The sequence below is a fragment of the Syzygium oleosum genome, unplaced genomic scaffold, assembly GCF_021117445.2.
Source record: "Syzygium oleosum isolate NSW1041296 unplaced genomic scaffold, Sole_v2.1 Sole_v2.20, whole genome shotgun sequence".
Classification (NCBI taxonomy): Eukaryota; Viridiplantae; Streptophyta; class Magnoliopsida; order Myrtales; family Myrtaceae; genus Syzygium; species Syzygium oleosum.
In genome coordinates, this window is record NW_026607504.1 from 5,678,712 (window position 1) to 5,705,861 (window position 27,150).

Below are 27,150 nucleotides of genomic sequence, written 5' to 3' on the forward strand. Positions count from 1 at the left end.
CTAGCCCGTCCGACGTGCGGCGAGCGCGGTTAGCTTGTTCTTCATTCTGTCGATGTAACAGTAGTAAGCCTCTCTCCAAGACTTCTTTAAGATCAGAGTGCCGCATACGCCCCAGAACCCAACGAAAAAACCGAACCCAATGCTCAGGATGAGCCAAAGGTATTCGAGATCATCGCCTCCGTCCTCGCTCTCGTTGTTCTCGCCCCCATCGTCAGGAGATTGGGGCTGTTTCTCGTCTCCCGGGCATAACTTTGGCAATGGAATCCCACAGAGACCGACGTTGCCCTCGTAAATAGATGGGTCGTTGAGGGTTAGGAACTGGTTGGCCATAGGGATTTTCCCCGACAAGTCATTGTACGACACGTTAAAGTGATTTAGCTTTGTTAAAGCGGTCATGCTCGGAGGAAGCGGCCCCGAGAGATTGTTGCTCGATAAATCGAGAGTTTCTAGCCATTCCAAGTTCCCAATGTCGATCGGTATTTTTCCAGTGAGATGGTTCATGGACAAATTCAAGGTCCACAACCTCACGAGGCTTGTTAGCGCTTCAGGAATCTCCCCCGACAAGCGGTTGTCCGAGAGATCCAAACTGTTGACGAGGTAAAGAATGCGTTGATCATATTGAACAAACCGTCCTTTGGCCACCACGGTCAAGCGTCCCTCATACCTCTCCGTGTCAGCATCCGTGAGCTCCACTTTCAAGCCCGTTAAGTTTCCGATGCACGGTGGGATCGATCCTGACAAGCTGTTGTGCGAGAGGTCTACAATGTGGAGATTTGAAAGACGGCATATTTGAGGAGGAATTTCCCCGGTAAACAAATTGGACCGCAGGCGCAAAATCAACAACGAAGGAATGTTCTCTGCAATCCATGCCGGAATGTTTCCCGAGAACTTGTTCTCACCTAGATCGAGACTGTCTAAAGAGCTGCAGTTCTGCAAGGAGGACGGAAGTTTGCCAGAGAGATTGTTGTTACTGAGTATGAAGAACTTGAGAGAGGAAAGAAAGCCGACCTCGCTCGGTATTGGTCCCGAGAGGCTATTGTTCGACATGTCGAGAATATACAGCAGAGAAAAGTTGCTCCAGAACCACGGTATTTCTCCAGATAGGTAGTTGTTGGAGATGACTAAGGTTGTCAAAGTGGCCATATTCCCAATGGACAAGGGAATGGTACCATTTAGGTCATTCCGAGATATGTCTAAATCTGTTAGGTAAGGCATGAGCTCGCCGATGTTGGGAGGAATGGGACCGGAGAAGCGATTATCTCTGAGATACAGTGTTGTCACGTTGGAAGACCAGATAGGAAGAGGACCTTCGTAGTGGTTCGAACTCAAGTCGACATTAGACTGGTCGTCTCCAAATATCAGTGAGGTGGGTGGCTCGCCGGTGAGTCGATTATACGCGACATCTAGTTCATCTAATTGCAGATTCAGCTGGAAGAACCAATCGGGTATGGTTCCTGAAATGTTAGCGTTGTTCAACACCACGGTCTTGAGGTTGTTTTGATTCCTGAGCCAAGTAGGAAACTCGGGACCCAATTGGCAAGACCTGATGTAAAGGTACCTGAGCTTGAAGGGAGGAATCCAACCGGGGGCTATGTTGAATGCCAAGGAAATGTTTGGAGACAATTTATTCAAGTCAAGATCCGTGAGGCTCGAGAGGTTTGCTAGATGGCGCTCCGTCACGACTCCTTCCCACAAGTTCTCAGAGAGATCCACTGCAACCAGCGTCGACAGTTGCCCGAAACTTTCTGGAATCCCACTCATCCTGTTGTTGGCCACGTAAAACTCTTTCAAAGAAGACAAGTTTCCAATCGTCCGTGGAATGGAACCTTGAAATGAATTGCCCAAAAATTGGAGGTACCTTAACTTCTTCAGGTTCCCTAGAGAATCTGGGAAATTACCAGACAACTCATTGATCCCCAAGTCCAGATTCTCCAACTTGCTATTGTTGCATCGAGCTAACCCGTTGATAAAATCATTTATCTCACCGGTGATTCTATTGGCTGAAAGCTTTAGGACACTCATATCACATAAGCTCCCCAATGATTTCGGAAGCCGACCTTCGAGGTACGAATTCCGGGACATGTCGAGTTCTTGGAGGGATGCTAAATTCGCAAATTTATCTGGAAGCTCGCTCCCGAGACTATTTGAGTTTAGATCAAGATGAATGAGGCGAGTGAGATTGAATAGCCACCGGGGTAATGTAGAGTTGAAGTTATTGTTCGAAAGATCGAGGACCTCAAGCGATGTGACATTGATGAATGGAAGAGAAAGAGGAAGCTTTGACAGGAAAAAGTTGGGCAAGTGCAACTCTATGAGAGAAGGTAGCAAATTAATAGCTTGAAGCCATTGATCCGCGGCTTTACTGAGATCGATGGCTCCGAGATTAAGGTATCTAAGGGAAGAAAGGCTAGGAAGCCAGCGAAGATCGTTTTGGCTCGATCCGGCAAAACAATTGCTGAGGTCCAGATACTGCAATCGTGAAAGATTCCTGATACTCTGAGGGATCGTTCCGCCGAAAGATGCGCCCGACAGATTGAGGTATCTCAGCTGCTTTAGCGAACCGATGAATCCCGGGAGTTTGGTGCCTCCAAAATTGTTCATGCTCAAATCCAAGTACTTCAACTCTTTGACATCGAGCAAAGAAGGACTGATCTCACCCCCTAGCGCTTGTCCCGGCTTGAGATCGCCGCTTAGATTATCATCCACATACGGGTTGTGGAGATTAATCTCGACGACTCGCCCAGTCAGGTTGCTGCATACAATTCCTCTCCATTTGCAGCAATCTTTCCCGACCCACGAAGCGAGCTGGCCCGAAGGATCCGTGAAGCCACCTTTCAACTTGGCGAGTGCTCGTCTTTCACTTTCAAAGCAACCTGAAGTGATTCCCCCAGTGGAAAGTGCAAATTTTACAATTTCAGGAAATAGAAGTCCTGATAGGAACAGGAGAGGAAGAAGTTCAATGCGGGAGATCTTATGAGCCATTCTTGCAGGCAAAACAAGAATAGACGAAAGGAGGGTAGTATCAGAAGTTCAGACTAGCTTGTTTAGACATATATAGGGGACTAGTGCCCGCCTATAATGCAAAGTAGGCAGCGTCCATTGTTAGTCTGACTTGACTTTGACTTCGAGTTGATGTCATCAAAATATAACGTCGAACCAGTTGAGCGTCATCGACCATGTCATCTAAACTGTTCTTGTTTTCCCCTTGTCTGGAACGCATTTAAAACTTGTAGACTTGGATGACAAGTTCTGGTCTATGGTTTTTATGACATAGAAGCGCCATCCGGACGGTCAGAAGATTATATGTTCCTTGCCCATGTTCTTGAAAGTTGTCAGAATTCGGTAGTTCACCACGAGGTCCATCGAATTAAGTTGATCACACCGGGGACTCGAATGAATCTAAGTTGATCACACCATGGACTTGGACTGCATGAATCGAGTCTATGTAATGACATTTTTTCCCCCTGCACAGCTAATGTCATAGGGGAGGCAGTTGTCCAGGTGACATGAATCACGTACTCTACATCTACCGCGCAGATGCACCCACGTTTACGCGTATCCGGGATTTGCTTGCTCGGTCGCGTTGTATGACGCCCTAGATTAACTCACCGGAAGCCTTCCAAGAGCCACTTCGGTTTATTCCTACTCTTTCGCCATCCTATAAGCCTGTCATTAGCCGCTCTTTATCTAGACCCGTTGGTCCCGCCGACCACTCTCTCTTCTCATCGGACCGGGTCGTTACACCATTGTTCCTTAGTTTAGGGAATAGGAGCGTGAAGAGTCCACAAGTGACGGATTGCATCTAGAGGACAGCGTTGGACAAGGCAATGATGGTGGTCAACACACGCCAAGGGCTCTTTGAAGGGATTGACTTGAGATTTATCTACGTATTCTCTGAGACATTTCACAATGGGCATTTTCTTTCTCCAGCTTAGGCGGCTGGAGCTCAATCAAACAACTTTTCTTCGGGACGGAGAGAATTTGGTGGGGGGAAGTTTTGGTGTTTTGGTGTTAATGGAGAACGAGACGTTCCTCGAAATCGCAATGAAGGGAAAGACTTACTCAAAACGACGTATTCAGCAGATGTGGCTTCTTGACCAAAAGCTGACCACACGGTTTGACTACGAAGACTCCTGCATCCACATTACAATGGCTAGACGCCCAACGTAAAGCATCACGCCTGCTTCTTCGATGAAGAAACCACGGTAGCAAAAAAGAATGTGAGGAACTTTACAAGGTGCTCCTCAAATGCCCCGGTGACCACCATTCCATTGAGTTTTGGTGTATCATCGGAGAAATTACCAAAAAAAAATCATAAACCTATTGCACTTGTGCCGATTCAGATACTAATTTTTCAATTTGGCCAATTTAGTCCTAAACTTTTTGACGATTTGCCAATATAGTCATTCCAGCTAATTTTGGCCAGAAATCGCTAACGTAAACGCCGGCAATGCCACGTAGGACGGTTGGCACTGACGTGCACAATTTTTAAAATTTTAAAATTTTCTTTTTTTTCATTTCCTTTTTTTTTCTATCAAGTCCGGCGAGGGTTGCGAGGCTTAGAAGGAAAAACGGGAAAGAAAAAAAAGAAGAAAAAAATTTAAAAAGTTTATTTATATTCGCGCTAGCCGTATCACATAAGACAACCGACGTTCACACTAACGATTTCCAATCAAAATTGGCTAAAAAAACTAAATCGATAAATTACCAAAAAAGTACATGACTAAATTAATCGCATTGAAAAGTTTAGACGGCATATACTCTTTTTTTTTGATAATTTTTCCTCTCTCATCAAACATATAAATTACAAAATAACGACTTTGACCACTTCGTAGGCAGATCTACGGTGCAGAAAAAGCCGCCGTACTGTCGAAGGCCAAACGTATCCATCATAAATCTGGAAAGGGACGTGGGACTAACTTGAGACGACAGCTGAAATTGACATAGATTAGAACACAGACCGCTTGGCGCATGGGACCACTCTGGAAATGACCTTAATGCTGGAGCTTTCGGACGAATACGCGCAGTCACCGTGACGGAGACAATTTGGTGGGGGGAAGTTTTGGCGTTTTGGTTTGTGTTTGGATCTAATGGAGAACGAGACGTTCCTCGCAATCGCAATGAAAGAAAAAGACTTTCTCGAGAGGGCATTCACATTCAGATGTGGCTTCTTGACCAAAAGCAGACCGCACGTTTTGACTACGAAGACTCGTGGTCCACTGGGTTGACGCCCAACGTAAAGTATCATGTCCGCTTCTTTGATAAGAAACCACGGGAGTGAAAAAAGAATGCGAGGAACTTTTACGAGGTGCTCGTCAGATGCCACGGCAGTAGACATGGCCACGGGCCGGTTTTGGCCCGAAACCGGCCCGACCCGGGATCGGCCCGTTGACCGGGCCTGCGGTTCCGGTTCCGAGCCCAGTTCAAAAAAAAAAAACTGCTGCTGCAGCCCCACGTTCCCACCCCCACCCACGCCCACCTCCTCCAGTCCTCCTCCTCCAAATCCGTCCTTCTCCCCTCTCCCCTGCGCCTCCTCCGGCCCTCCCCTTTTCTCCTCCGCCCGCCCCCGTCTTCCCAGATTTGACCCCCGCCACCGTCGCCCCCGCCCATGGCCGCAGCCGCCGACGCCCCCTCCTCCTCCCCCCTTGCTACCCTTCGCCTCCTCCCCTTTTCTCCTCTGCCCGCCCCCCGTCTCCCCAGATCTGATCGCCGCCCATGGCCGCAGCTGCTGACGCCGACGCCCCCTCCTCCTCCCCTCCTCCGACCCCACCCAGCCCCCGGAGGAGGAGGACCCCCCGCTCCTCCTCCTCATCCCCGTCCCCCTCCCCCTCCCGGCCCCCTCCTTCTCACCCTCGCCGCCGCCCTCGGCTCCCGCTTCATCTCCTTGCCGCCTCGAACCCCGCCTCCGCCACCGTGACCAAGGCCACGAAGCCCGAGCGACAACCGACGGAGGACCAGGCCTGCAATTTTTATTTTATAATTTATTTTATTAATTTTTAAATTACGAACCGGAACCGGCCGGAACCGGAACCGGCCCAAAACCGCCGATTCCGATTCATACATGGCCATGAACCGGAACCGGCAGTTCCTGAACCGTGGCCATGTCTACGCGGCAATCGCCATGCAAACATTTATCATTGGAGAAATTACGAAAGAATCGTAAATTTATTACGCTTTTAGCAATTCAGTCATAAACATTTCAGTTTGGCCAATTTAATCGTAAGCCTTTTGACGATTTACCAATGTAATCTTTCCGGCCAACGTGAATGCCGATAATGCCACGTAGGACGATCGTTACTGATGTGAATAATTTTTTTATATAAATTATATTTTTTCTATTTTCTAATTTTTTTTAATAAATTATTATATTTTTCTTTCTTTCCATTTGTCTTTTTTTTTTCTATCAAGTCATGGTCGGGCCAGGCTTAGAAGGTAAAAAAAGGAAAAGAAAGAAAGCAAAAGAAAAAAGAGAAAAAAAATTATAAAAAATTCAAAAAATTCAAACAAATTAAAAAAAAAATTATCCATATCAACGCCGGCTATGCCACGCAGGACGTCAATAATTTTTTTATCAAGATTGGCTAAAAGACTTAAATTGAAAAAATTAAAAAAATTTGACCTAAATCGGCTTAAGCACAATAAATTTAGGATTTTTTTAGCATCTTCCCCTCTATCGTCAAACATATAAATTACGAAATCGCGACTTTGACCACCTCGTAGCACATCCATAGTGCAGAAAAAGCTGCCGTACGGTCGGAGACCAAACCTATCCATCATAAATCTGGAAAGGGACGTTCAACGAACTTTGAGTCGCCAGCTGAAATTGACATAGATTAGAGCACAGACCGCATGACACCACTCTAGAAATGACCTTAATGCTAGAGGTCCGAAATTGACATAGATTAGAACACATACCGCATGGGACCACTCTAGAAATGACCTTAATGCTGGAGGTTTCAGACGATTACGCGAAGTCACCATGACTCGATTCAGAAAGGAAGCTCCCCAGCAGTCTGCACTTTCTGGTCGACAAACAGATAAACAGCCGCGGCAGCACGGCATGACTGACGTTCAAGAGTTCATTTGTCGAGCGCCTTGTAAAAGTCCTCACGTCCTTTCTTACTCTGATCTTCTTAAGAGCTGTCGTCTCTGCTCATGCCATCCATGTCGTTGCCGTGGCCTGAATGATAAATTCATTCTCGAAGTTTCTCTCGACGTGACCTCGAGAGGTCATTACAAATTGAAGTCAAACTCATGACCTCGCTTCCTAAGTCAAAAAATTGTCGTGCCGATTCACCTACTCAATAGATCCTTTAGTCCACTCCAATATCTAACCTCCAAAAAATTTATCCATCATGGCTCACGGGCAATGAAGCTAGAACTGTGCTTTTGCGAACTCCGACTGGTCGATTTTACAGGGATTTACCTTTATTAAATCCCACTAATGGTTATCATCAAAGTTGAACCACAGCAAAAGCCAGAGGACAAAGATCCCTCCAAGGAGATTCTCATAGAAAATGTATTAGCTTGATCTAACACTAACCCACTATTCAACAACAGAGTTTCCTTTATAAATAACTGATGCAAGTCGCTAACTGCAATTATTTACAAACTTAGTTTCAGGACGGTTTGATTGTAATTGAGACTAAATGAGGAGACCCCCCTCTATCTCTGTATGTATCAGACCGCAATTAAGGGCATTTACCTCAATTAATAGCAGGTCAAACGAATGTCTGCTCCTCAAGGATCAATCGTCAGTACCAAAGTAACGATCGCCGAACTCACCCATACCCGGAATAACATGGAACTCTTCATTCAACGCAACATCAATCTCTGAAGTCACAATTTTCAAGGAGGGGAATCTTTTGGAGACGCAATGGATTCCTTCAGGAGCATGCAGTTATTGCAGCAGTAGGATAAGCCAAACTTGATTTGCAAGAAACTACAGTGATTAATGTTAGGAAATAGTAATAGAGGTAGAATAGTCAATAGTTATTTTATATTGAGAGGGTTATCCATATATATATCGTATGTATTCTTGTAACCCTTTCTTTGATTAAGAAATAAAAAAAAATACCATCAACATGGTATCAGAGCAAGTAAAAAAAACCCTAATTTTCAACCCCGCCGCCGCCACCCAATGACCGCCGTCACCGGAGTCAACACCTCCACCCAATCACCACCGCCACCCATCTCAGCCCCACCGTCGCTGTCGCAACTCTAATACCAGATCTGGAACCAGTGAGCAGCCCCATCGTCGTCACCGTCGCCCCATCTCAGCCCCATCGTCGTCGCCGTCGCCCCATCTCAGCCCCATCGTCGTCGCCGTCGCCCCATCTCAGCCCCATCATTGTCGCCATTGCCCACCGTAGCCACAACCGTCGTTGCCATTGCTCCATCTCAGCCCCACTGTCGTTGCCGTCGCCCACCGCAAACACCACCGTCACTGGAACCATCGGTATTTGCTCATCTTTTATTTTCCATGACGAAGCAATTAACATTGGTGGATCTACTGCAATTCGTGTGCCTGCTGTTTGACTACTTGGCTGAGGAGTTCGGCGGCTGCCCGATCGTATACTAGGGGTTTCCCCAAAAGGTCATCGAAAAAAAAAAAAGAAGAGAAAGGAAAACAGAACTGGAGACAGCGGCTGATGTTGTCCAGTAGCCTTCTATGACCTATTCCTACGGCATATTATTCCTTCAAGTGCTGGTTGAAATGCACCTCGTATTCTTTGGAGTGTTGGTATGATTTTATGGTCTCTTGGCACATTATTATGACTTAGTGGTGAACCCGACGTGGACCGATTGAACCCTCATTTGTGTTTATTATTTTGTGGCTGATTGCACACCTGGAGTTAAGTGCCTGATTATTGTGACATTACTCTTGGGTTCAATCGTATCTTGTGTTCAACCTATTTGGCTGATTGTGTTATTGGAGTTAAGGGGAGTCAATATTGATGGCTTCTGACCACCCGCCTGGGTGGCGCTGCTGGAAAGGGCACTCTTCCTCTCGCAAAAGGTTGGGTGTTCGAATCCCGGGCGTCGCAGGGTGACTTAATCGGTGCACGTGTGTGGTGGCTAGCACGTGTCGTCCCCAGGGTTTACCTTCCGGCTGTCGGCCGTGCGGGGGTTCCCTGGGTTACCAAAATATATATATATATATATATATATATATATATATATATATATATTGATGGCTTCTGGATCATCTACTGGTCCACCACATTTTCAATTGACATATGTCAAGTTGGATAGCACTAATTATCCATCTTAGTCCAAAGCTGTAGAAGTTTATCTTACTGTCACTAGACATAATGACTTTCTTACGTCTACGATCCCCTCAGATAAGAGCAAGATAGATGACTGGATTGCAGGAGATGCGCTGATTCGTGCACTGTTATGGAATAGTATGGACCCTAAAATTAGTCCTCACTTCATTCAGTGCAATTCTGCTAAAGAAGTTTGGGAGAAGTGTGCTTTACTATACTCAGGCCAGAATAATATGACACAAGTGTGTGACACATGGGAGGCCCTGTTTGATCTTCAGCGTGGAGATCAATCTCTATCTGAATATTATGCTCGTTTTACTACACTTTGCCGACAACTAGATACTTATCTCCCAGATTCAAATGATTTGAACGTTTTAGTCAAACGTCAGGAGGATCTTCGAGTGATATTATTTCTTAAAGCACTAGGGCCTGAATATTCCTCCCTTCGTCAGCAGATTACGTCTGAAAGCTCCCTTCCTACAGTTGATGAGGTTTTCTCCCGAGCCCTTCGCTCGACACCTACCGACAAGATCTCAACTACTACGTTAGAGGCAAGTGCCATGGTTACTCATGGCTCTAGTGGGACGTGGAGCTCGTGGTCGTGGTTATCAACCATGTTACTCATGGCTCTAGTGGACGTGGAGCTCGTGGTCGTGGTTATCGTGGTCGTGGATGTGGTTTTGTTCAGAGTGGTAGTCGTGGTGGACGTGATAGAGGTATTGGTGGCCGTGGCTCCCGCTATTGTAATCATTGTCAGAGGGTTGGACATACCAAAGCTTACTGTTACATGCTTCATCCTGAGCTTCGACCTATGCTTGTTGCATTTGCCGAGGTGGAAGGTTCTTCCTCATCAGCTCAACTGAATCCTACTAATGTGCAGAATACAAAAGATTCTATTACATTGACACGTGCTGAGTATGATGCTTGGATTTGCTCCCAACAGATGATAGGAACTTCAGCTCCCACTGCAACTCTAGCACATACCTCAACAGGTAGTTCATCCTGCTTACTTTCTACTGTGTCAGACTCCTGGGTTATAGATTCTGGAGTTACTCATCATATAGCCAGTAACTCTAAGTTAGTGTCTTCATTACATTCCACACCTCCTGGGGTGTCCAACTTTGTTACATTAGCTAATGGTTCAATTTCCCAAGTTACTGGTACTAGTGATGCTCATTTGAGTTCCTCCCTTTCTTTATCATCCATCCTTCATCTCAAATCTCCATACAATTTGATTTTTGTTAGTTCATTAACTAAAGAACTAAACTATTCGGTAACCTTTTCTTCTTCTCGTTGTGCCTTTCAGGATTTGAAGACTGGACAGATGATTGGTGGGGGACATGAATCAAATGGCCTGTACTATCTTGACAAGAAGGTCATAGCTACAACAGCTGTGCAGCGCCCATCCCCTGATGTGTATCGGATGCATTATCGTGCTGGTCATCTACCACCGAACATTCTTCAACGTTTGTTTCCCGAGTCTGAGTCTGTGAGTACTTTTGAGTGTGAAGCTTGTCAGTTTGGTAAACACCATAGAGCTTCTTTTCCTTCTCATTTTTAGAGTCGTGTGTCTAGTCCCTTTGAATTGGTTCACTCAGACGTATGGGGTCCGTGTCGTGTTCCTGATATATCTGGTTTTAGATATTTTGTTACATTCGTGGATGATTTTTCCCGAATGACTTGGTTATTCTTAATAAAAGACCGTACTGAGATTTTTCATTATTTTCGTCTATTCTATTTTGAGGTATTGAATCAATATAATACTCATGTCAAAACTCTACGGTCAGATAATGCCAAAGAGTATCTTGCTGCTACTTCTAGTTTTCAACCTTTTCTTGCTTCTCATGGCATTATTCATCAAACTTTCTATTCATATACACCACAGCAAAATGGTGTAGCTGAATGCAAAAATCATCATCTTCTTGATGTTGCTCGTTGTCTTATGTTTCACATGCATCTACCGAAAACCTTTTGGGGCCATGCTGTTCTTATGGCCAGCTTCTTAATTAATCGGCTTCCAGCTACTGTTCTTTAGGGGGAGACACCTTTTTTTTCCATTTTACATCCAAATCGTCCCCCTTTTCCATTACCTCTATGTGTCTTTGGTTGTGTTTGTTTTGTTCATTCTCTCACTCCAGGCCTTGATAAGTTGGATCCTCGTGCTGAAAAATGGGTAAAAGGACACTATAAGTGCCATAACTTATGTACGGAGATCACTTTGGTGCCATAACTTTTTTTCGGATCACTTTGGTGCCAAGTCGGAGGAAAAACGATCACTTAAGTGTCATAAGTTTTTTTTGGATCACTTAAGTGCTAAAATTTTTGAAAAACGATCACTTAAGTGCTAAAAATTTTTAAAAACGATCATTTAAGTGCTAAAATTTTTGAAAAACGATCACTTAAGTGCCAATCTCCAGCGAGCCACATCAGCTTCAGAAATTAATAAAAAAAATGCCACGTCGGATTTCCGGCAAAAAATTGTGTACGGCACCGGAGTTGGCACTTAAGTGATCGTTTTTCAAAAATTTTAGCACTTAAGTGATCGTTTTTCAAAAATTTTAGCACTAAAGTGATCCAAAAAAAACTTATGTCACCAAAGTGAGCGCCGTACACAAATTATGGCACTTGTAGTGTTCTTTTGCCCCGAAAAATGTGTCTTTATTGGATACTCTCGAACTCAGAAGGGCTACAAATGTTACAGTCCTACTCGTCGTCGTGTGTTTGTGTCAGCAGATGTGACATTTTTTTAGGACCAGTCATACTATAATACTTAGACGACCCCTACTGTGCCTCTTGATGTTGACGAGTGTGTCTTACCTCTACTTCCACCAATTTCACTTCCTCTAACATCATCCACAGGATTTCAGTTTGCTGACCGCACCTACCATAGACGTGGAGCAACTCCCACTACAATAGTACGGTCATCACTTGATTCATTTGTTCCTTCATCGGTTGATGTGCTGTCTTCTGATCCTGATCCTGATCCACCTATTACTACTCGAAAAGGTACACGTTCTTGTGTTAGTCGTCCTGTGGATCATTATACACTTTACTCTAGTTTGTCTAATTGTCTTCGTACTCGTCACCTTATTCCCAACTTTTTGTCTTATGATCGTTTATCTCCTACCTTCTCTACCTTTGTCTCGTCCTTGTCCTCTGTTTCTGTGCCTAGCAATGTTGCTGAAGCTCTTGCTCATCCTGGCTGGCGACAAGCCATGGATGATGAAATGAAAGCACTCATTGACAACCGCACTTGGCAACTCACTACCTTGCCTGCGGGAAAGCAACCTGTTGGTTGCCGTTGGGTTTTCACTGTTAAGGTTCCCCCCGATGGCACCCTTGATCGATTGAAGGCACGATTGGTTGCCAAGGGGTATACTCAAACCTATGGTGCTGATTATGATGACACTCTCACTAGTAGCCAAAATTGCATATGTTCATGTCTTTATTTCCCTAGCAGCACGTTTTGGATGGTTTCTTCATCAATTGGATATCAAAAATGCCTTCTTACATGGTGATTTGTCTGAAGAGGCATACATGAAGCAACCACCGAGATTTGTTGCTCAGGGGGAGAATCCGGTATGTCGTTTACAGAAGGCTTTATATGGACTCAAGCAATCTCCTCGTGCTTGGTTTGGTAGGTTCAGTGACATTGTTATCAAGTTTGGATTAAAGTAGTGTCAAGTAGTTCATTCAGTCTTTAGTTCTGTCTCCTCAGCTGGTTGTATTCTTCTAGTAGTATATGTGGATGATATTATCATTACTGGTAGTGATTCAGATGGTATTCAATGACTCAAACAGTTTTTGCATACACAATTCAGTACTAAGGATATGGGACGTCTGCGATATTTCCTAGGTATCGAGGTAGCCTACTCGCATATATGTATCAATTTAACCCAGCGAAAATATGTACTTGACATTCTTGATGAGGTTGGGCTTATTGGAAGAAAACCAGTTGATACTCCTATGAAACCCAATGTGAAACTTGATGCAGAACATAGAGAATTATTATATGATCCAGTGAAATATTGGAGATTAGTTGGTAAGCTGAATTATCTTACCGTCACGAGACCTGGTATATCTTTTGCTGTCAGTGTTGTAAGTCAATTCATGAGTTCTCCTCAGACTACTCACTAGGATGCTGTGCTTCGGATTATCAAATACCCATATACATATATATATATATATATATATATATATATATATATTCTTGTAACCCTTTCTTTGATTAAGAAATAAAAAAAATACGATCAACAATTAACATTATGAAAAGACCACTCACATAGATGAGATTCAGGAATATTATGTGGGACTCTGGAACTCCTTTCCGGATGAGTAGCTTGATTAGCAGAATTACCTTCCAAAATAGCCATCAGAGAAGTACATCCATCAATGCCATGCATAAAATGAATGCGAAGAAAAGCATACTAGCATTGTCTAGTTGCATCAGCTGTGCTGTTATCAATTTCATCAGCTTTGTGGGATGTCAATAAGATTTGAAACCCTTCATGGGAATGCCAACTCCAGAAGAAGACAAACTAACTGACATTCTTCGAATCTTTTCACCTATTCTTGATACACAGTTCTTGGCCCATAAAGTTGGCAAGGAATTAAGAATCTATAACGCAGACCTCCTTGGGCATCAAAATGTTGGGCGAAGAACAGTAGAAGTGTCAAAACTTATGTACGGTGCTCACTTTAGTGCCAAAAGTTTATTTTGGATCATTTTAGTGCCAAAATTTTTTTAAAACGATCACTTAAATCCCAACTCCGGTCAGTAGCCGAAAATCCGACGTGGCATTTTTTTTTATTAATTTCTGAAACTGATGTGGCTCGTTGGAGAATTTAGTTAGCATGTATACATCAAAACGACGTAGTTTAGCATATACACTTGGATTTTTCAAATATTTTTTCTGATTTTTTTTCCTTCTTTTCTTTTTTTCTTCTCTTTCTTCTTCTTCTACCTCCAGTCACCGGCTGTGGCCAGCCGCCTGGCCTCGCCCGGACGAGGCCACCATCACCCACCACAGGTGAGGCCCGGCCGACCCTCACCTGGGTGAAGGCGAGCCCTGGCGAGGGCTACCCTCGCCAGATTCGGCGAGGGCTCCCCTCGCCAGATCCGGCGAGGCCGCCCGTCGCCCAGGCCACGACGGCCTCGCCGGGCGTCGCCCGGGGGAAGGTGACGTCCGCCGAGGCCATCGTGGCTGGTGACGCGGCCGGGCTGCGACGGGCGGCCTCGGGCACCGCGGATCTCGGCGAGCGGCCGGCGTCGCGCGAGGTGGCCATGGCGGCCTCGCAGGCGTTGCCTTCCCCCAAGCGACGGCCGGCCTCGCCGGATCCGGCGAGGGTCGGCCTTGCCTCGCCCGAGCAAGGGCGAGCCCCGCGCGGCGAGGTTGACCATCGCCAGATCCGGCGAGGCCGGTCGTCGCCGGGGAAGGCGACGCCCTGCGAGGCCGCCATGGCCACGGCGACGGCCGGCCTCGCCAGATCTGGCGAGGGCGAGCCCCGGCAAGGGCTCCCCTCGCCAGATCCGACGAGGCCGCCGTGGCCTCGCTGGGGCTCGACCTCGCCTAGGTGAGGCGAGGTCGACCCTCGCCGGGGCTCACCCGCCCTTGCCTAGGAGAGGGTCGGCCGGGCCTCGCCTGCAGCGGGCGACGGTGGCCTCGTCCAGGCGGCTGGGCATGACTGGTGGCCGGCCTCCGGTCACCGGCGGTGACCAGAGGTAAAAGAAGAAGAAAAAAAGAAAAGAATGAAAAAAAATCAGAAAACCTATTAAAAAAATCTAAATATACACGTGGAAATGCCACGTAGACTTATTTTTTTAAAAAAAAAAATCCAACTAAGATTAATATTTTAATTATAAAAGTCACGTATTAATTTGGCTGGAATTTCTAGCCGTTGGCACTTAAGTGAGCCGGCGAAAACTTTTGGCACTAAAGTGAGCGCCGTACACAAGTTTTGGCACTTTTAGTGTTTTTCTCCCCAAAATGTTCAAGAATCTTTCGAGGATAACATGATCTGTAGTTACCTGTAGCTAGAACCGGATCTTGCAGTAAAACATGACGTTCAGATATATCCTTGGGAAGCTTCTCAAATAGAAGCTGCTCAAAATACATCCAATGCACAGATCACACTCATAGAAGTGAAATGTCCCCATTAACAAGAAAACAGCAGGCAACTAAGAGGAAAATACGTCAAATGGAGAGGCACATGCACCTGTTTCCCATTGTCTCCATCTCGGTGGATCAGAATTTTTCCAATTTTTATACCTTTGCAGCAAGCACATAATGCATTTTCCACGGTCTCTCCACTACACAGACAGAGAATATCCCAAGCATTGAATCAGCATCTAGACACACGCCCTGCATCTAGACGATAGGGTTGGACGAGGGAGCGATGCTGGTCAACACACGCCCAAGGGCTCTTTTGAAGGGATTGACTTCAGGATTCATCAAAATCGTGATCACATCCCCTTCCATTAGGTTGACTGACTACCCCCAAGTCCCAACGTAAAGCATCATAATGCCCGTTTCTTGATAAGAACCCGCCCACGTTAGTGGAAAGAAAGGAATGCCGAGGGCACTTTACAAGGTGCTCGTCCAATGCCGCGGCCACGCCATTGGATGATATACTTCCGAATATCTTTTCTAAGGAAATTACCAAAAAAATTTCTGGATCGGCGATGATCCCTCTCCTTTAACGTGAAGACTGCGAAAATAAGTTTGAAAGGAGGAGGAGGGGCTCGTGGGCCCTCTCTATCTCTCCGGGTAAATCGAGACATGAAGGGAAAAAGGAAGAATATTATGATGGAACCTGTTGACCAGGAAAGATCCCAGTTTTCATCCGTGAAACGAATTTATCCACACAAATTGTCTCGTCGAAAGGTCTCGACTTTAGACTTTTGCCTCAAGGACCATCTAGACGAATGTCATGTCGACCAACGTGGTGAAAATTCCAAACAAGAACAATGTCCTTTTCTTTCAGGGGGAGAGAGGGGGGCCGAGAAATCTCAATTTGGTTTCATGAAGCCCTAGCTCGAACAACGTCGTTTTTTTTTATAAAACCGAGGGGCACGGTCTCCTTTAAGTTAACCAAAGTCTCAACTATATTGATGACGCGGTAGTCGCCGTTGGTCACGTCACCATTCATTTAACAAATCGGATGCCATGTAAGCGAAGTTTTAATGGTGGCAATATAGACGGCCTTCGAAACACGAGACTTGAACACTAATCGAGTAATGTCAAGTATACTAAAATTAGATTACGACGTCCGTATACTCATTAATACGGCAGACTACAAGCGAAAATCTCATCAAGCGTGTTATATTCAATACCCCAAAGCCGTCTGCCAAAATCATCAGGGGTATAAACTTTGTAAATGAGTCTCAGAAAATCTAGAATTTTTTCGTACAAGGTGCGTTCGTTTCGCGGAAAATGAGTGATTTGAAAAACATTTTCCAAAAAATGATTGTTTATATCGTTTAGAAAAATTAGTTAACTTAAAATATTTTCATTATCGATGACAATCTATGTCTAATTATTTTCGTGGGCGATGAAAAAATCTTCCATTAGTTTATTTTTCCAAACAATATAAGCAATTATTTTTCGAAAAATAATTTCAAATCACTTATTTTTCGCGAAACGAATGGACCCTAGGAATCTGAAATCATGCGCATGGTCGGATGATCGATCGACTTATCCGGTTCGAGCTTCGCTCGAATCATTGGGCCAAGCCCGAGAGGAAAGGCCCGTTGAGTGGACCCAAAAGGATTGAGCCCAGCCCATCAGATGAGCCCATTAAGCCAAGCCGTCTGGATGAGACTGGACCGCCCATAGAAACAGGTCCAATTTCTGGTTCTGGTAAAAACAATTTGATCCCCGATCTCAAATTTTTGGAACCGGTACTGTACGGGTAGGTTCCGGATTGTGGGTGTTAAACCTACCCATCCAACAACCCACTCAAGAATCGATTAGAACCTGTTCTTTAAAGTTAGAAGAAGATGATTTATCATTCTTAAATGAGCTTAACTTCCTTATTGCTTGATATTTCTTATTGTTTTGTATCGATATTTTACTTTGAGCCATTTTGTTGCTCATACTATTTTGCCATAATTGCTATTTGTCTTAATTTTTTTTAAATGAAGCAAAAAAAAAAAAGAAGAGAGAAATTGATTCCCAAGTAGACATTAGAATCGGACCAAACAAAAGGGCAGGTTCTAAAATTAGTTCCAAGACAAGCATGGTAAGTTTTTTTTTGGGTAAGGAAGACGAGCATGGTAAGTTCAAGGTTTCTAAAATTGAAAATCAATTCTAACAAGATATGTTTCAGTTTGAATCCCTAGTTTTAACCCTTTGGATACCACTAGGATACGAGCCGTGAGTCATTAGATGAAGCTCGGACAATGACATGTCGAACCATCGGTCTAAGCATCGAGCAAGTCGGTCCCTTCCATTTCTGTGGGTTTTAGCAATGCCGGACAACCGAGACCGCAACAAGTCTCTCCCTGAAGCAAAAGGCTCCACATCGTCCCTTTCTTTCATGGAGGAGCGTCTTTTGGCATGGTCTGGCAGGACCAAAAGGGTTTTTAGAATGCTACAACACTTCCTGATACTACTCTCCAGCCTCCAGTAGTTCATCAGCTCAATGCGATATGCTTTTGGCCTAGAAGAATGAAGTAGACCGCGAACAAAATTTTTTCCGTTTTCCTCTGTTGAACAGACGGGATGGGGTCCAGTATACGTTAGTGCATCAATGCCCTTTGCTCCAACGCAGCTGATTTCTTCTTTTCTTTCCCGCCTTCTTTTTCTTGATGTGCATATTTTCCCTTCTTTTGAACACCGCCAAAACTTCAATGCTGAAATCACATTCTCATCATTCAGACAGCTTACACATAAAACGTACACATAAAACAAACACAACGGCTGGACAAGACTTCATTACACTGCATGTGTTAAGGATTCCAAAGGCAGGAAGCTTTATCCCTGACCATAATTTGCAAGATTATGCTATTCTTGGGAGACCTAAGAGACAGGAAAATGGTTGGATAACACCTCTAATTTAAATTTTTCCTCCATTTCTTTCTCATAAACATATTAAGATTTTCACAAATTTCTCTGCCGAATTTTCATTTCTCAACTCTTCACCCTTAGCCAAACAGAGCCTTAAAGTTTCTAAAGACAATACATCACACAGCTGGTTCTAATACAAACACATGAAAATGTAAATTTTAAAACCTTCTCAAGTGAATCCTGATAATCTGGGAGGACTATTTGGCTAAGGCAGAACATTCGGTGTACGTTTGTGGTTTAGACCAGCTGAAAATACTATCGCATACAACTTATGTTTGATGTTAACATTTCACTTTTTTAACTAGAAAATTGCATAATTTTCAGAGAAGTGTCAATCCAAAACAAACTAAGACGAAACGTTTCTCCAGATCTTTGAGGAACAAGACCTACATAATTAGTATCTCAATTGAAATTTTAAGATCATTGAGACTCGCTCAGATATTTCAGGTTCAAATCTGAGTAATTCCCAACTACTTGCGAACGATGTAAGATCACAATTCAGAATCTCAGCAACTTTCATCTGATTAAAGTAGACAGACGTTAATTCAACATTAGCTTCTTAATCATGCAAAGCTACAGGATTGCAATATGAGGGGAATAATACCTTTGTGTGCCAGGGAAGAAGTTAAATCCATGGGCTTTTTCCAAATGCCATGCCTTGCTAGACAGCAATGACTTACAGTCCTGTAATTTATTCACTCAACATTAGCTCCTCAAGATATTTAGTATTCAGCTTATAAGAAAGCAAACTAAGCACCAAAGCTGCACTTTAGTCTCTTAACTGCAATTTACCTCCTTAAAGCTTTCCCAGCCACAGCTTATGTAGATAAGAGTATGAGGCGCTGAGTGACGGCTCTCTTCACTTAAATCATTTCCAAATCGAACAAAAGCTTCCCTAGCACGAAGTACCCACGGTCTCTTTTCTTCTTTTGTCTTGGAACTAATACCAGAGACAGTATAGAAAAATTAATTAATGCTGGAAGGTTGTAGAATGTTATTTTCGTGAAGATATCGCTGTCATGCCTTGATGCAAAGAAAAGCTAAAGATAAGCCCCTACCTTTCAGGTGATGATCTAGTTTTCAGTTCCCGTGATGGAAGGGTCTGCAGGGCACCCACCAGAGACGCTTCTAGTCCTTTTCTAGGAGGATCAACAACAGTCACATCTGATCCCACAAGCCAGGAAGTAGGCTCCTGATTTGATTCCAACAAAAACGTAAGAACTTACTACTCTATTACAATCTTAACTCTGAAGAAGATTAACTAAATATATCTCCCAGTGAATAGTAATTTTCCATGCAAAATGGATATAAAAGTCATCAAGTTGACAAGATTGATTAACTATGACATCAATGAGATTCTTTTCGGGGACTTACAACTGAAGTGTCAGCTTGATACCAACTGATGCTGCTATCCACATATGTTGGCAGGCGTTCAACTATCTTTTCAAAAGACAACTTGGATTCTTTGTTAATTTCTACACATTTTACAGACCTGGAAGAGATGAATTACAAATTTGTAAGCCTTTCCTTAATGAGAACGAACAATCTGGAGCATTTAATGGAAAGAGGAACCGGCGAGCAAAAGGAAAGAGAACTCTGGATTCTTGCCTGCATTTTCTTGTAGCAGCCAAGGATAAGCCAATGACGCCAGATCCTGCATATAAGTCAGTAACTGATGCACCATAAGGAACATACTTCTGTAACTTTCGGAGCAAAGAATCAAAAGCCTGAAGATGACCAAACAAATAGCATCGTTACAAAGTATCAGTTACATGAATTTCAATTAAAAAGGGATAGACTCTCTATTCTCGATGAACGATCAATTATCATTCATATGCAACTGGGTTTGCATGCATTATCAAGCGGGGCCAAAAACCTGAGCAAATCAACATGTGTCACTCAAAAATTTTCTTGGCTATCAAAGAAGATGGTTGAGCGAGATACAATGGAAATCCAAAATTGGATTCCTATCATCAAGGACATGCCACAGTCAATGCTAAACTAACATAACATTCGATGCTATCCGGCAAAACAAGTAACTTGATGCCATCTAGCAGAAGCACAAGAACACATAAGTCACTGATTACTAGCATAACTACAAACTTAACAAGATATCCCCAATAACTAAACACTACCTGCACGTAGCGCAGATCACCTGTCCCTTGATCCTCGTCATGCGATTCTATACCTAACTCTATGATTCCTGTTAACAATTTCTCCTGCGGAATAAAGAAAGTACGTTGTGTTCGAGAAAGCACACCAAATCTTTAGACATCATCCACAAAATATACCTTGCTTCAACAGTTCCATGGCAGCATTAATATTTGGATGATGAGCTGCAAGAACAAGCAAAATGAGGCATTAACCGCACCACCATTGCCACTAGTTTCATCCTTGAGGCCAATTTTGCTCTAACCAGTTCAGAACTTCATTTTTCACGATCCAACTTGCGAAAATTGTACCTTTGCAATCAGGGATGTCCACCACACTATGCGTGCCCTCCTGATAGACTCCAATGAGAGGATCCACCGACGAGCCGCGAACCACGAACTTTGCACGGCATCTCCACCCCCACTGCATCACGCACACACACAGCGAGAAATCGATCAAAACTAAGGCTGCACAAGCTGAAAACCACACCAACATGTCGACTCGAATTGAGAGAAAAAGGCGAGCTTACGAGCTTGCAACTATCGAAAGTGAAATCCGAGACGCCTAGGCTCTTGAAGAAATCGACGGCATCGTCAACGACGCTCGGACGGTGGAGGTTCAGCTCGTGAGTACAACCTGAGCACCTGCATATTCAAGCGAACCACAATACACAAGAAACGCACTCGCAACTGACAAGAACACGCCAGAGTTCACACACTCGCACTCGTGAAAATCCGGCGAAATGCACGGATTCATCGACGCGAACGCGACGAAACGAAGTGAGTTACGACATTTGACAAAGAAGTAGAGAAAGAGATGACGAGCTAAGGAAAGCGTTGGCGCGCGTACGATTCGAAGTGAGGGCATTGGAGCGCGCAGGTCAGCGAGGGCGGGCTCGGACGGAGAGACGCCAGAGCGAGCGGCAGCGGGGAGGGAGGAGCTGCGGCAGCGGCGGGGGAGAGGTGGCGGGAGGTGATGGGGTGGAGGGAGCGAGAGGAGAGGAGGCACGGCAACATCGGTGGAGCTGGGCGAGCGCGGCGGAGCTTCGCCGCAATTTGATTTTGGCCGGAGTGGACAAAATGGGAGATGACGACGAAGTTAAACGAAGAATATCTTCGCCCAACGACCGGGTCGGGTAACCGCCCGGTGCTTCCGGGTTAGATTCGGAGTTGGGTCTCGGGCGGAGGGTCCGGAAGCTAATCGGGTTCAATGGATTCGGACCCGCCCGATTCCGAAGCACAAAAGTCCATAGAATACAGTCAAAGCTCATTTTATTGACAATATCGGAAACATGTACGGTATGTTCCCTATGCATGCTTGTAAATAGCTGCTACATTCACGAGATGTCTAACGATGCTATGGAAGACAGATCTATGCAAAGCATCGAATCGAATCCTAATATGCTTGCAGACTAGTCCGTCCGACGTGCGACGAGTGCAGTCAGCTTGTTCTTCATTCTGTCGATGTAACCGTAGTAAGCCTCTCTCCAGGACTTCTTTACGATCAGAGTGCCACAGACACCCCAGAACCCAACTAAGAAACCAAGCCCTATGCTCAGGATGAGCCAGAGGTATTCAAGATGATCGGCTCTCTCCTCACTCTCGCTGTTCCCGCCGCTATCGTCAGGAGATTGCAGCTGTTTCTCATCTCTTGAGCATAACTCTGGCAATGGAATCCCACAGAGACCGACGTTGCCCTCGTAAATAGATGGGTCGTTGAGGGTCAGGAACTGGTTAGCAGTCGGGATTTTCCCTGACAAGTCGTTGTACGACAAGTTCAAGTGATTCAACTTTGTTAAAGAGGTCATGCTCGGAGGAAGCGGCCCCGAGAGATTGTTGCTCGATAAGTCGAGAGTCTCTAGCCTTTCCAAGTTGCCAATGTCAATTGGTATTCTTCCAATGAGATGGTTCATGGACAAATTCAAGGTCCACAACCTCACGAGGCTCGTTAGCGCTTCAGGAATCTCCCCCGATAAGCAATTGTCCGAGAGATCCAAACTGTTCACGAGGTAAAGAATGCTTTGATCATATTGAACAAACCGTCCTTTGGCCACCACGGTCAAGCGTCCCTGGTAACTCACCGTGTCAACATCCGTGAGTTCCACTTTCAAGCCGATTAAGTTTCCGATACACGGCGGGATCGATCCTGACAACTTGTTGTGCGAGAGGTCTACTATGTGGAGATTCGAAAGATGGCATATCTGAGGAGGAATTTCCCCAGTAAACAAATTGGTCCGCAGGCGCAAAATCAGCAGCAAAGGAATGCTCTCTGCAATCCATGTCGGAATGTTTCCCATGAACTTGTTCTCGCCTAGATCAAGAGTGTACAAAGATTTGCAGTTCTGCAAGGAGGATGGAAGATTGCCAGAGAGATTGTTGTTACTGAGTATGAAGAACCTGAGAGAGGAAAGAAAGCCGACCTCGCTCGGTATTGGACCCGAAAGGCCATTGTTCGACATGTCAAGAATATACAGCGAGGACAAGTTGCTCCAGAACCGCGGTATTTCTCCGGATAGGTAGTTGTTGGAGATGACTAAGGATGTCAAAGTGGCCATATTCCCAATGGACAAGGGAATGATACCATTTAGTTCATTCCGAGATATGTCTAAATCTGTCAGGTAAGGCATGAGTTCGCCGATGTTGGGAGGAATGGGACCGGAGAAGCGATTATCGTTGAGATACAGTATCGTCATGTTGGAAGACCACATAGGAAGAGGACCATCGTAGAGGTTCGAACTCAAGTCGACACTGGACCGACCGTCTACAAACATCAGCGAGGTGGGTGGCTCGCCGGTGAGTCGATTATACCCGACGTCTAGTTCGTCTAATTGCAGATTCAGCTGCAAGAACCAATCGGGTATGGTTCCCGAAATTTTAGCATTGTTCAACACCACGGTCTTGAGCTCGTTTTGTTTCCTGAGCCAAGTAGGAAACTCGGGACCCAATTGGCAAGACCTGATTTTCAGGTACCTGAGCTTGAAGGGAGGAATCCAACCGGGGGTTATGTTGAATGCCAAGGAAATGTTTGGAGACAGATTATACAAGTCAAGATCCGTGAGGCTCGAGAGGTTTGCTAGATGGCGCTCCGTCACGACTCCTTCCCACAAGTTCTCAGAGAGATCCACCGCAACCAGTGTCGACAGTTGCCCGAAACTTTCTGGAATCCCACTCATCTTGTTGTTGGCCACGTAAAACTCTTCCAAAGACGACATGTTTCCAATCGTCCGTGGAATCGAACCTTGAAATGAATTGCGCAAAAATTGGAGGTACCTTAACTTCTTCAGGTTTCCTAGAGAATCTGGCAAATTACCATACAACCCATTGTTCCCTAAGTCCAGATTCTCCAACTTGCTGTTGTTGCATTGAGCTAATCCATTGATAAAATCATTTATCTCACCGGTGATTCTGTTGGCTGAAAGCTTTAGGACACTCATATCACATAAGCTCCCCAATGATTTCGGAAGCCGACCTTCGAGGTACGAATTCTGGGACATGTCGAGTTCTTGGAGGGATGCTAAATTCGCAAATTTATCTGGAAGCTCGCCCCCGAGACTATTTGAGTTTAGATCAAGATGAATGAGGCGAGTGAGATTGAATAGCCATCGGGGTGACGTAGAGTTGAAGTTATTGCGCGAGAGATCAAGGACCTCCAGCGATGTGACATTGATGAATGGAAGAGAAAGAGGAAGCTTTGACATGAAACAGTTGGGCAAGCGCAACTCTGTGAGAGAAGGTAGTGAATTAATAGCTCGAAGCCAATGATCCTCGGCATTACTGAGATCGATGGCTCCGAGATTAAGGTATCTTAGAGAAGAAAGGCCACGAAGCCAGAGAAGATCGTTTCGGCTTGATTCGGCAAAGCAATTGCTGAGGTCCAGATACTGCAGTCGCGAAAGATTCCCAAGACTCGGAGGGATCATTCCACTGAAAGACGCACCTGATAGATTGAGGTAGCTTAGCTGCTTTAGTGAACCAATGAATCCCGGGAGTTTGGTGCCTCTAAAATCGTTCATGCTTAAATCCAAGTAGTTCAACTCTTTTATATCGAGCATAGAAGGACTGATCTCACCCCCTAGTGCTTGCCCTGTCTTGGGAGTGCCGCCGCTTAGATTATTATCTACATACAGGTTGCGGAGGTTTATCTCAATGACCCGCCCAGTCTGGTTGCTGCATACAATTCCTCTCCATTTGCAGCAATCTTTTCCGATCCACGAAGCGAGCCGGCCCGAAGGATCCGTGAAGCCACCCTTCAACTTGACAAGCGCTTCTCTTTCGCTTTTGAGGCAACCTGAATTGATTCCAGCAGTGGATAGTGCAAATTTGACAGTTTCAGGAAACGTAAGTCCTGATAGAACCAGGAAAGGAAGGAGACCAATGCACCAGATCCGATGAGCCATTCTTGCAGCCAAAACAAGAATAGACAGGATGGTACTTGAAAGTTCATATTAGCTTTGTTTAGGCATATATACTGGATCTGTGTGCTCCTATAATGCAAAATGAGGTTGCGTCAGTTATTGTCTGACTCGACTTTGCTTTGAGTTGATGTCATCAATATAATATAACATCAAACTAGTCAAGTGTCATCGACCATGTCAAAAATACTTTTCTTGTTTTTCCCTTGTCTGGGACACATTCTAGACATATATAGTTTTCTATCGCAGATGTGCGCACTTTTACATATCTCCTGGGTACGCTTGCTTATTCGCGTTGTTTCTTGGTCTACATAATAGAAGTGAGAAGAAGAACAACTAAACGCAATTTTAATTCGTCGATAGCGTTGAACAAGGGAAGTGATGGAGGTTAACACACGTCAGGCTCTTTGAAGGGGATCGACCTTGGGTATACCAGTCTTATTCTAAACCATTCACAATGACAATTTCTTCTGCCTGCTAGGCGAGTATTTTGTTGTATAGTGAAGTGGTGAGAGCTCAATCAAAGAACTCTTCTTCAGGACAAAGTGAAGGAGACGTTCCTCGAAATCGCTAGGAAGAAAAGACTTCTCGAGACGACGTATCCAAGCACACTCTTCCAGAACCTGAGTGGCTTCTTGACCAGAAGGACTTTTACAAGGTCCCCGTCAAAATGCTACGGTTGCACTACGCTATCTAATTTCTAGATGTTGTACTTCCCAACATTTATTACCAAACAAACATAGAAAATTACAATATCAAGGTTTTGATCTTCCTTTTTAAACAAAAGAGCACATACTTATAACACTTGATAGCAGAACTACACGCTACAGTACTGCAGATAGCTGCCGTATTGTCAGAGACCTATTGCATACAATAAATCTTGAAAGGGTGACGGACTAAACGAGTCGCCAGCTACAATTGACATAAATTGAAATGTAGATAGAGCGCATGGGATCGCTCTATAAATGACCTTAATGCTGGAGGTTTCGGACAATTGCGCGAAGTGCATGTTACATTATCTGTTTATGAATATAGTTTAAGTACGAATGCATAGTGTTAAATTATGTGGCGAGTTTGAGCTATACACGATATTCGATCCGTACGCTCAACATGTATTAGTACTCTGAAGAGAAGAAGCACATCCGTAGAGCATTTAACGAGAATAGCGCCAATCGTGGAGCATTAAATGAAGATGGACAAATCTTCTGCACATGTGTTTTACGTGCATGCTTTCACATAAATTTTCTTCTTCCTCATAAATTCATGCACATGAATTGTGAATGCATGGCCGTAGAAAAAGTATGTGAGCATCAAAGTCGTCTTCTTTTTCTATGGTTATCTTTTGTGGGCTTTCTTTGTCCTTCTGTTAATAAATGAAGAAAGAGCGAAGATAGAAGCTATGCTCATTTTTCTTATGGCGGTGCATGATGGTCATACCCACATGCCATCATTAATTGCACGGAGACGCATGGCTTCTGAAGATGGGCGCCATTTTTTTCTTGTTCCTCCATCCTTTCTCCTATAAAAGGAGGATCGTAGAGGACGGAGATAAGCCGAAAAGAAGAGAGAGCTCAAGAGAGGCAGAAGCATCGAGAGATTTGTGCGGATTCGAGTCAATTGAGTTGAGTTATTAAACACTGTGGGTATTGGGTATATATACTAGGGCTGGAAAACACTCATGTATGTGAGTAACTGTAAACTCTGTAATTCTCCGATTCATTAGTAGATTATTTGCTGCCTCTCCCCGTGAACGTAGATTCCGACATTCGGACGGAACTACGTAAATTGCTCATGTCCTTTTATTGTTCCTCGTTTATTTCTCTGTCGAAATTTCTATAGCTCCCGACTTAATTGCAAAGTTACGATCCGCTTCCACCATGTCGCCGATGTATAACACATAGAAACCCTCCAATCTTAAGTCACGAAAATTCCTGCATTAAGGTTCACGGTGTTGAGATTTTTACTCACTTGGTCTAGTAGCCCTTCGACAATTTAGACAGGAACGAAGTGCAGTCCATTTCCACTGCATCGCCGATGAAGACCTCCGAATACCTCGAGTTGTGGGGACTTGATCGCATAGGAAGTTCTTCAATAGTTTGCATACTTTGGACAATCAGATATTATAGCCGATGTCAATTATGCTTCTTTTTGGTACACCAGCATGACATGTTACATTAAGCCTGAAAGTTCAAGAGAAATATACCAAACAGATCAAGAAATGTGTTTCTTATTGAAAAATAACATCTTACGG

General features: G+C 44.5%; 3 protein-coding genes and 1 long non-coding RNA gene across 4 annotated transcripts; all 4 read right to left on the reverse strand.

Annotated features, from left to right (window-relative positions):
- On the reverse strand, nucleotides 1-3,367 carry LOC115666411 (receptor-like protein EIX2). Its single transcript, XM_056320601.1, has one exon. The coding sequence runs from the start codon at nucleotides 2,980-2,982 to the stop codon at nucleotides 1-3; it is 2,982 nt and encodes a 993-aa protein (XP_056176576.1). The 5' UTR covers nucleotides 2,983-3,367.
- A 10,240-nt stretch (nucleotides 3,368-13,607) lies between these two features.
- Nucleotides 13,608-15,593, reverse strand: LOC130140589 (uncharacterized). The gene is made up of 3 exons (XR_008818569.1): nucleotides 15,486-15,593; nucleotides 15,298-15,370; nucleotides 13,608-13,743 (listed from the first exon to the last, which is right to left on the reverse strand). It is a non-coding gene; the product is annotated as an uncharacterized LOC130140589 (long non-coding RNA).
- A 2,343-nt stretch (nucleotides 15,594-17,936) lies between these two features.
- On the reverse strand, nucleotides 17,937-21,569 carry LOC115693975 (uncharacterized). The gene is made up of 11 exons (XM_056320602.1): nucleotides 21,338-21,569; nucleotides 21,018-21,132; nucleotides 20,800-20,911; nucleotides 20,629-20,673; nucleotides 20,473-20,540; nucleotides 19,946-20,091; nucleotides 19,712-19,829; nucleotides 19,396-19,529; nucleotides 19,130-19,277; nucleotides 18,942-19,021; nucleotides 17,937-18,123 (listed from the first exon to the last, which is right to left on the reverse strand). The coding sequence occupies exons 1-11, from the start codon at nucleotides 21,502-21,504 to the stop codon at nucleotides 18,018-18,020; spliced, it is 1,239 nt and encodes a 412-aa protein (XP_056176577.1). The 5' UTR covers nucleotides 21,505-21,569; the 3' UTR covers nucleotides 17,937-18,017.
- Nucleotides 21,570-21,899: 330 nt separating this feature from the next.
- On the reverse strand, nucleotides 21,900-24,473 carry LOC115693971 (receptor-like protein EIX2). Its single transcript, XM_030621055.2, has one exon. The coding sequence runs from the start codon at nucleotides 24,405-24,407 to the stop codon at nucleotides 21,900-21,902; it is 2,508 nt and encodes an 835-aa protein (XP_030476915.2). The 5' UTR covers nucleotides 24,408-24,473.
- Between the last annotated feature and the right edge of the window lie 2,677 nt (nucleotides 24,474-27,150).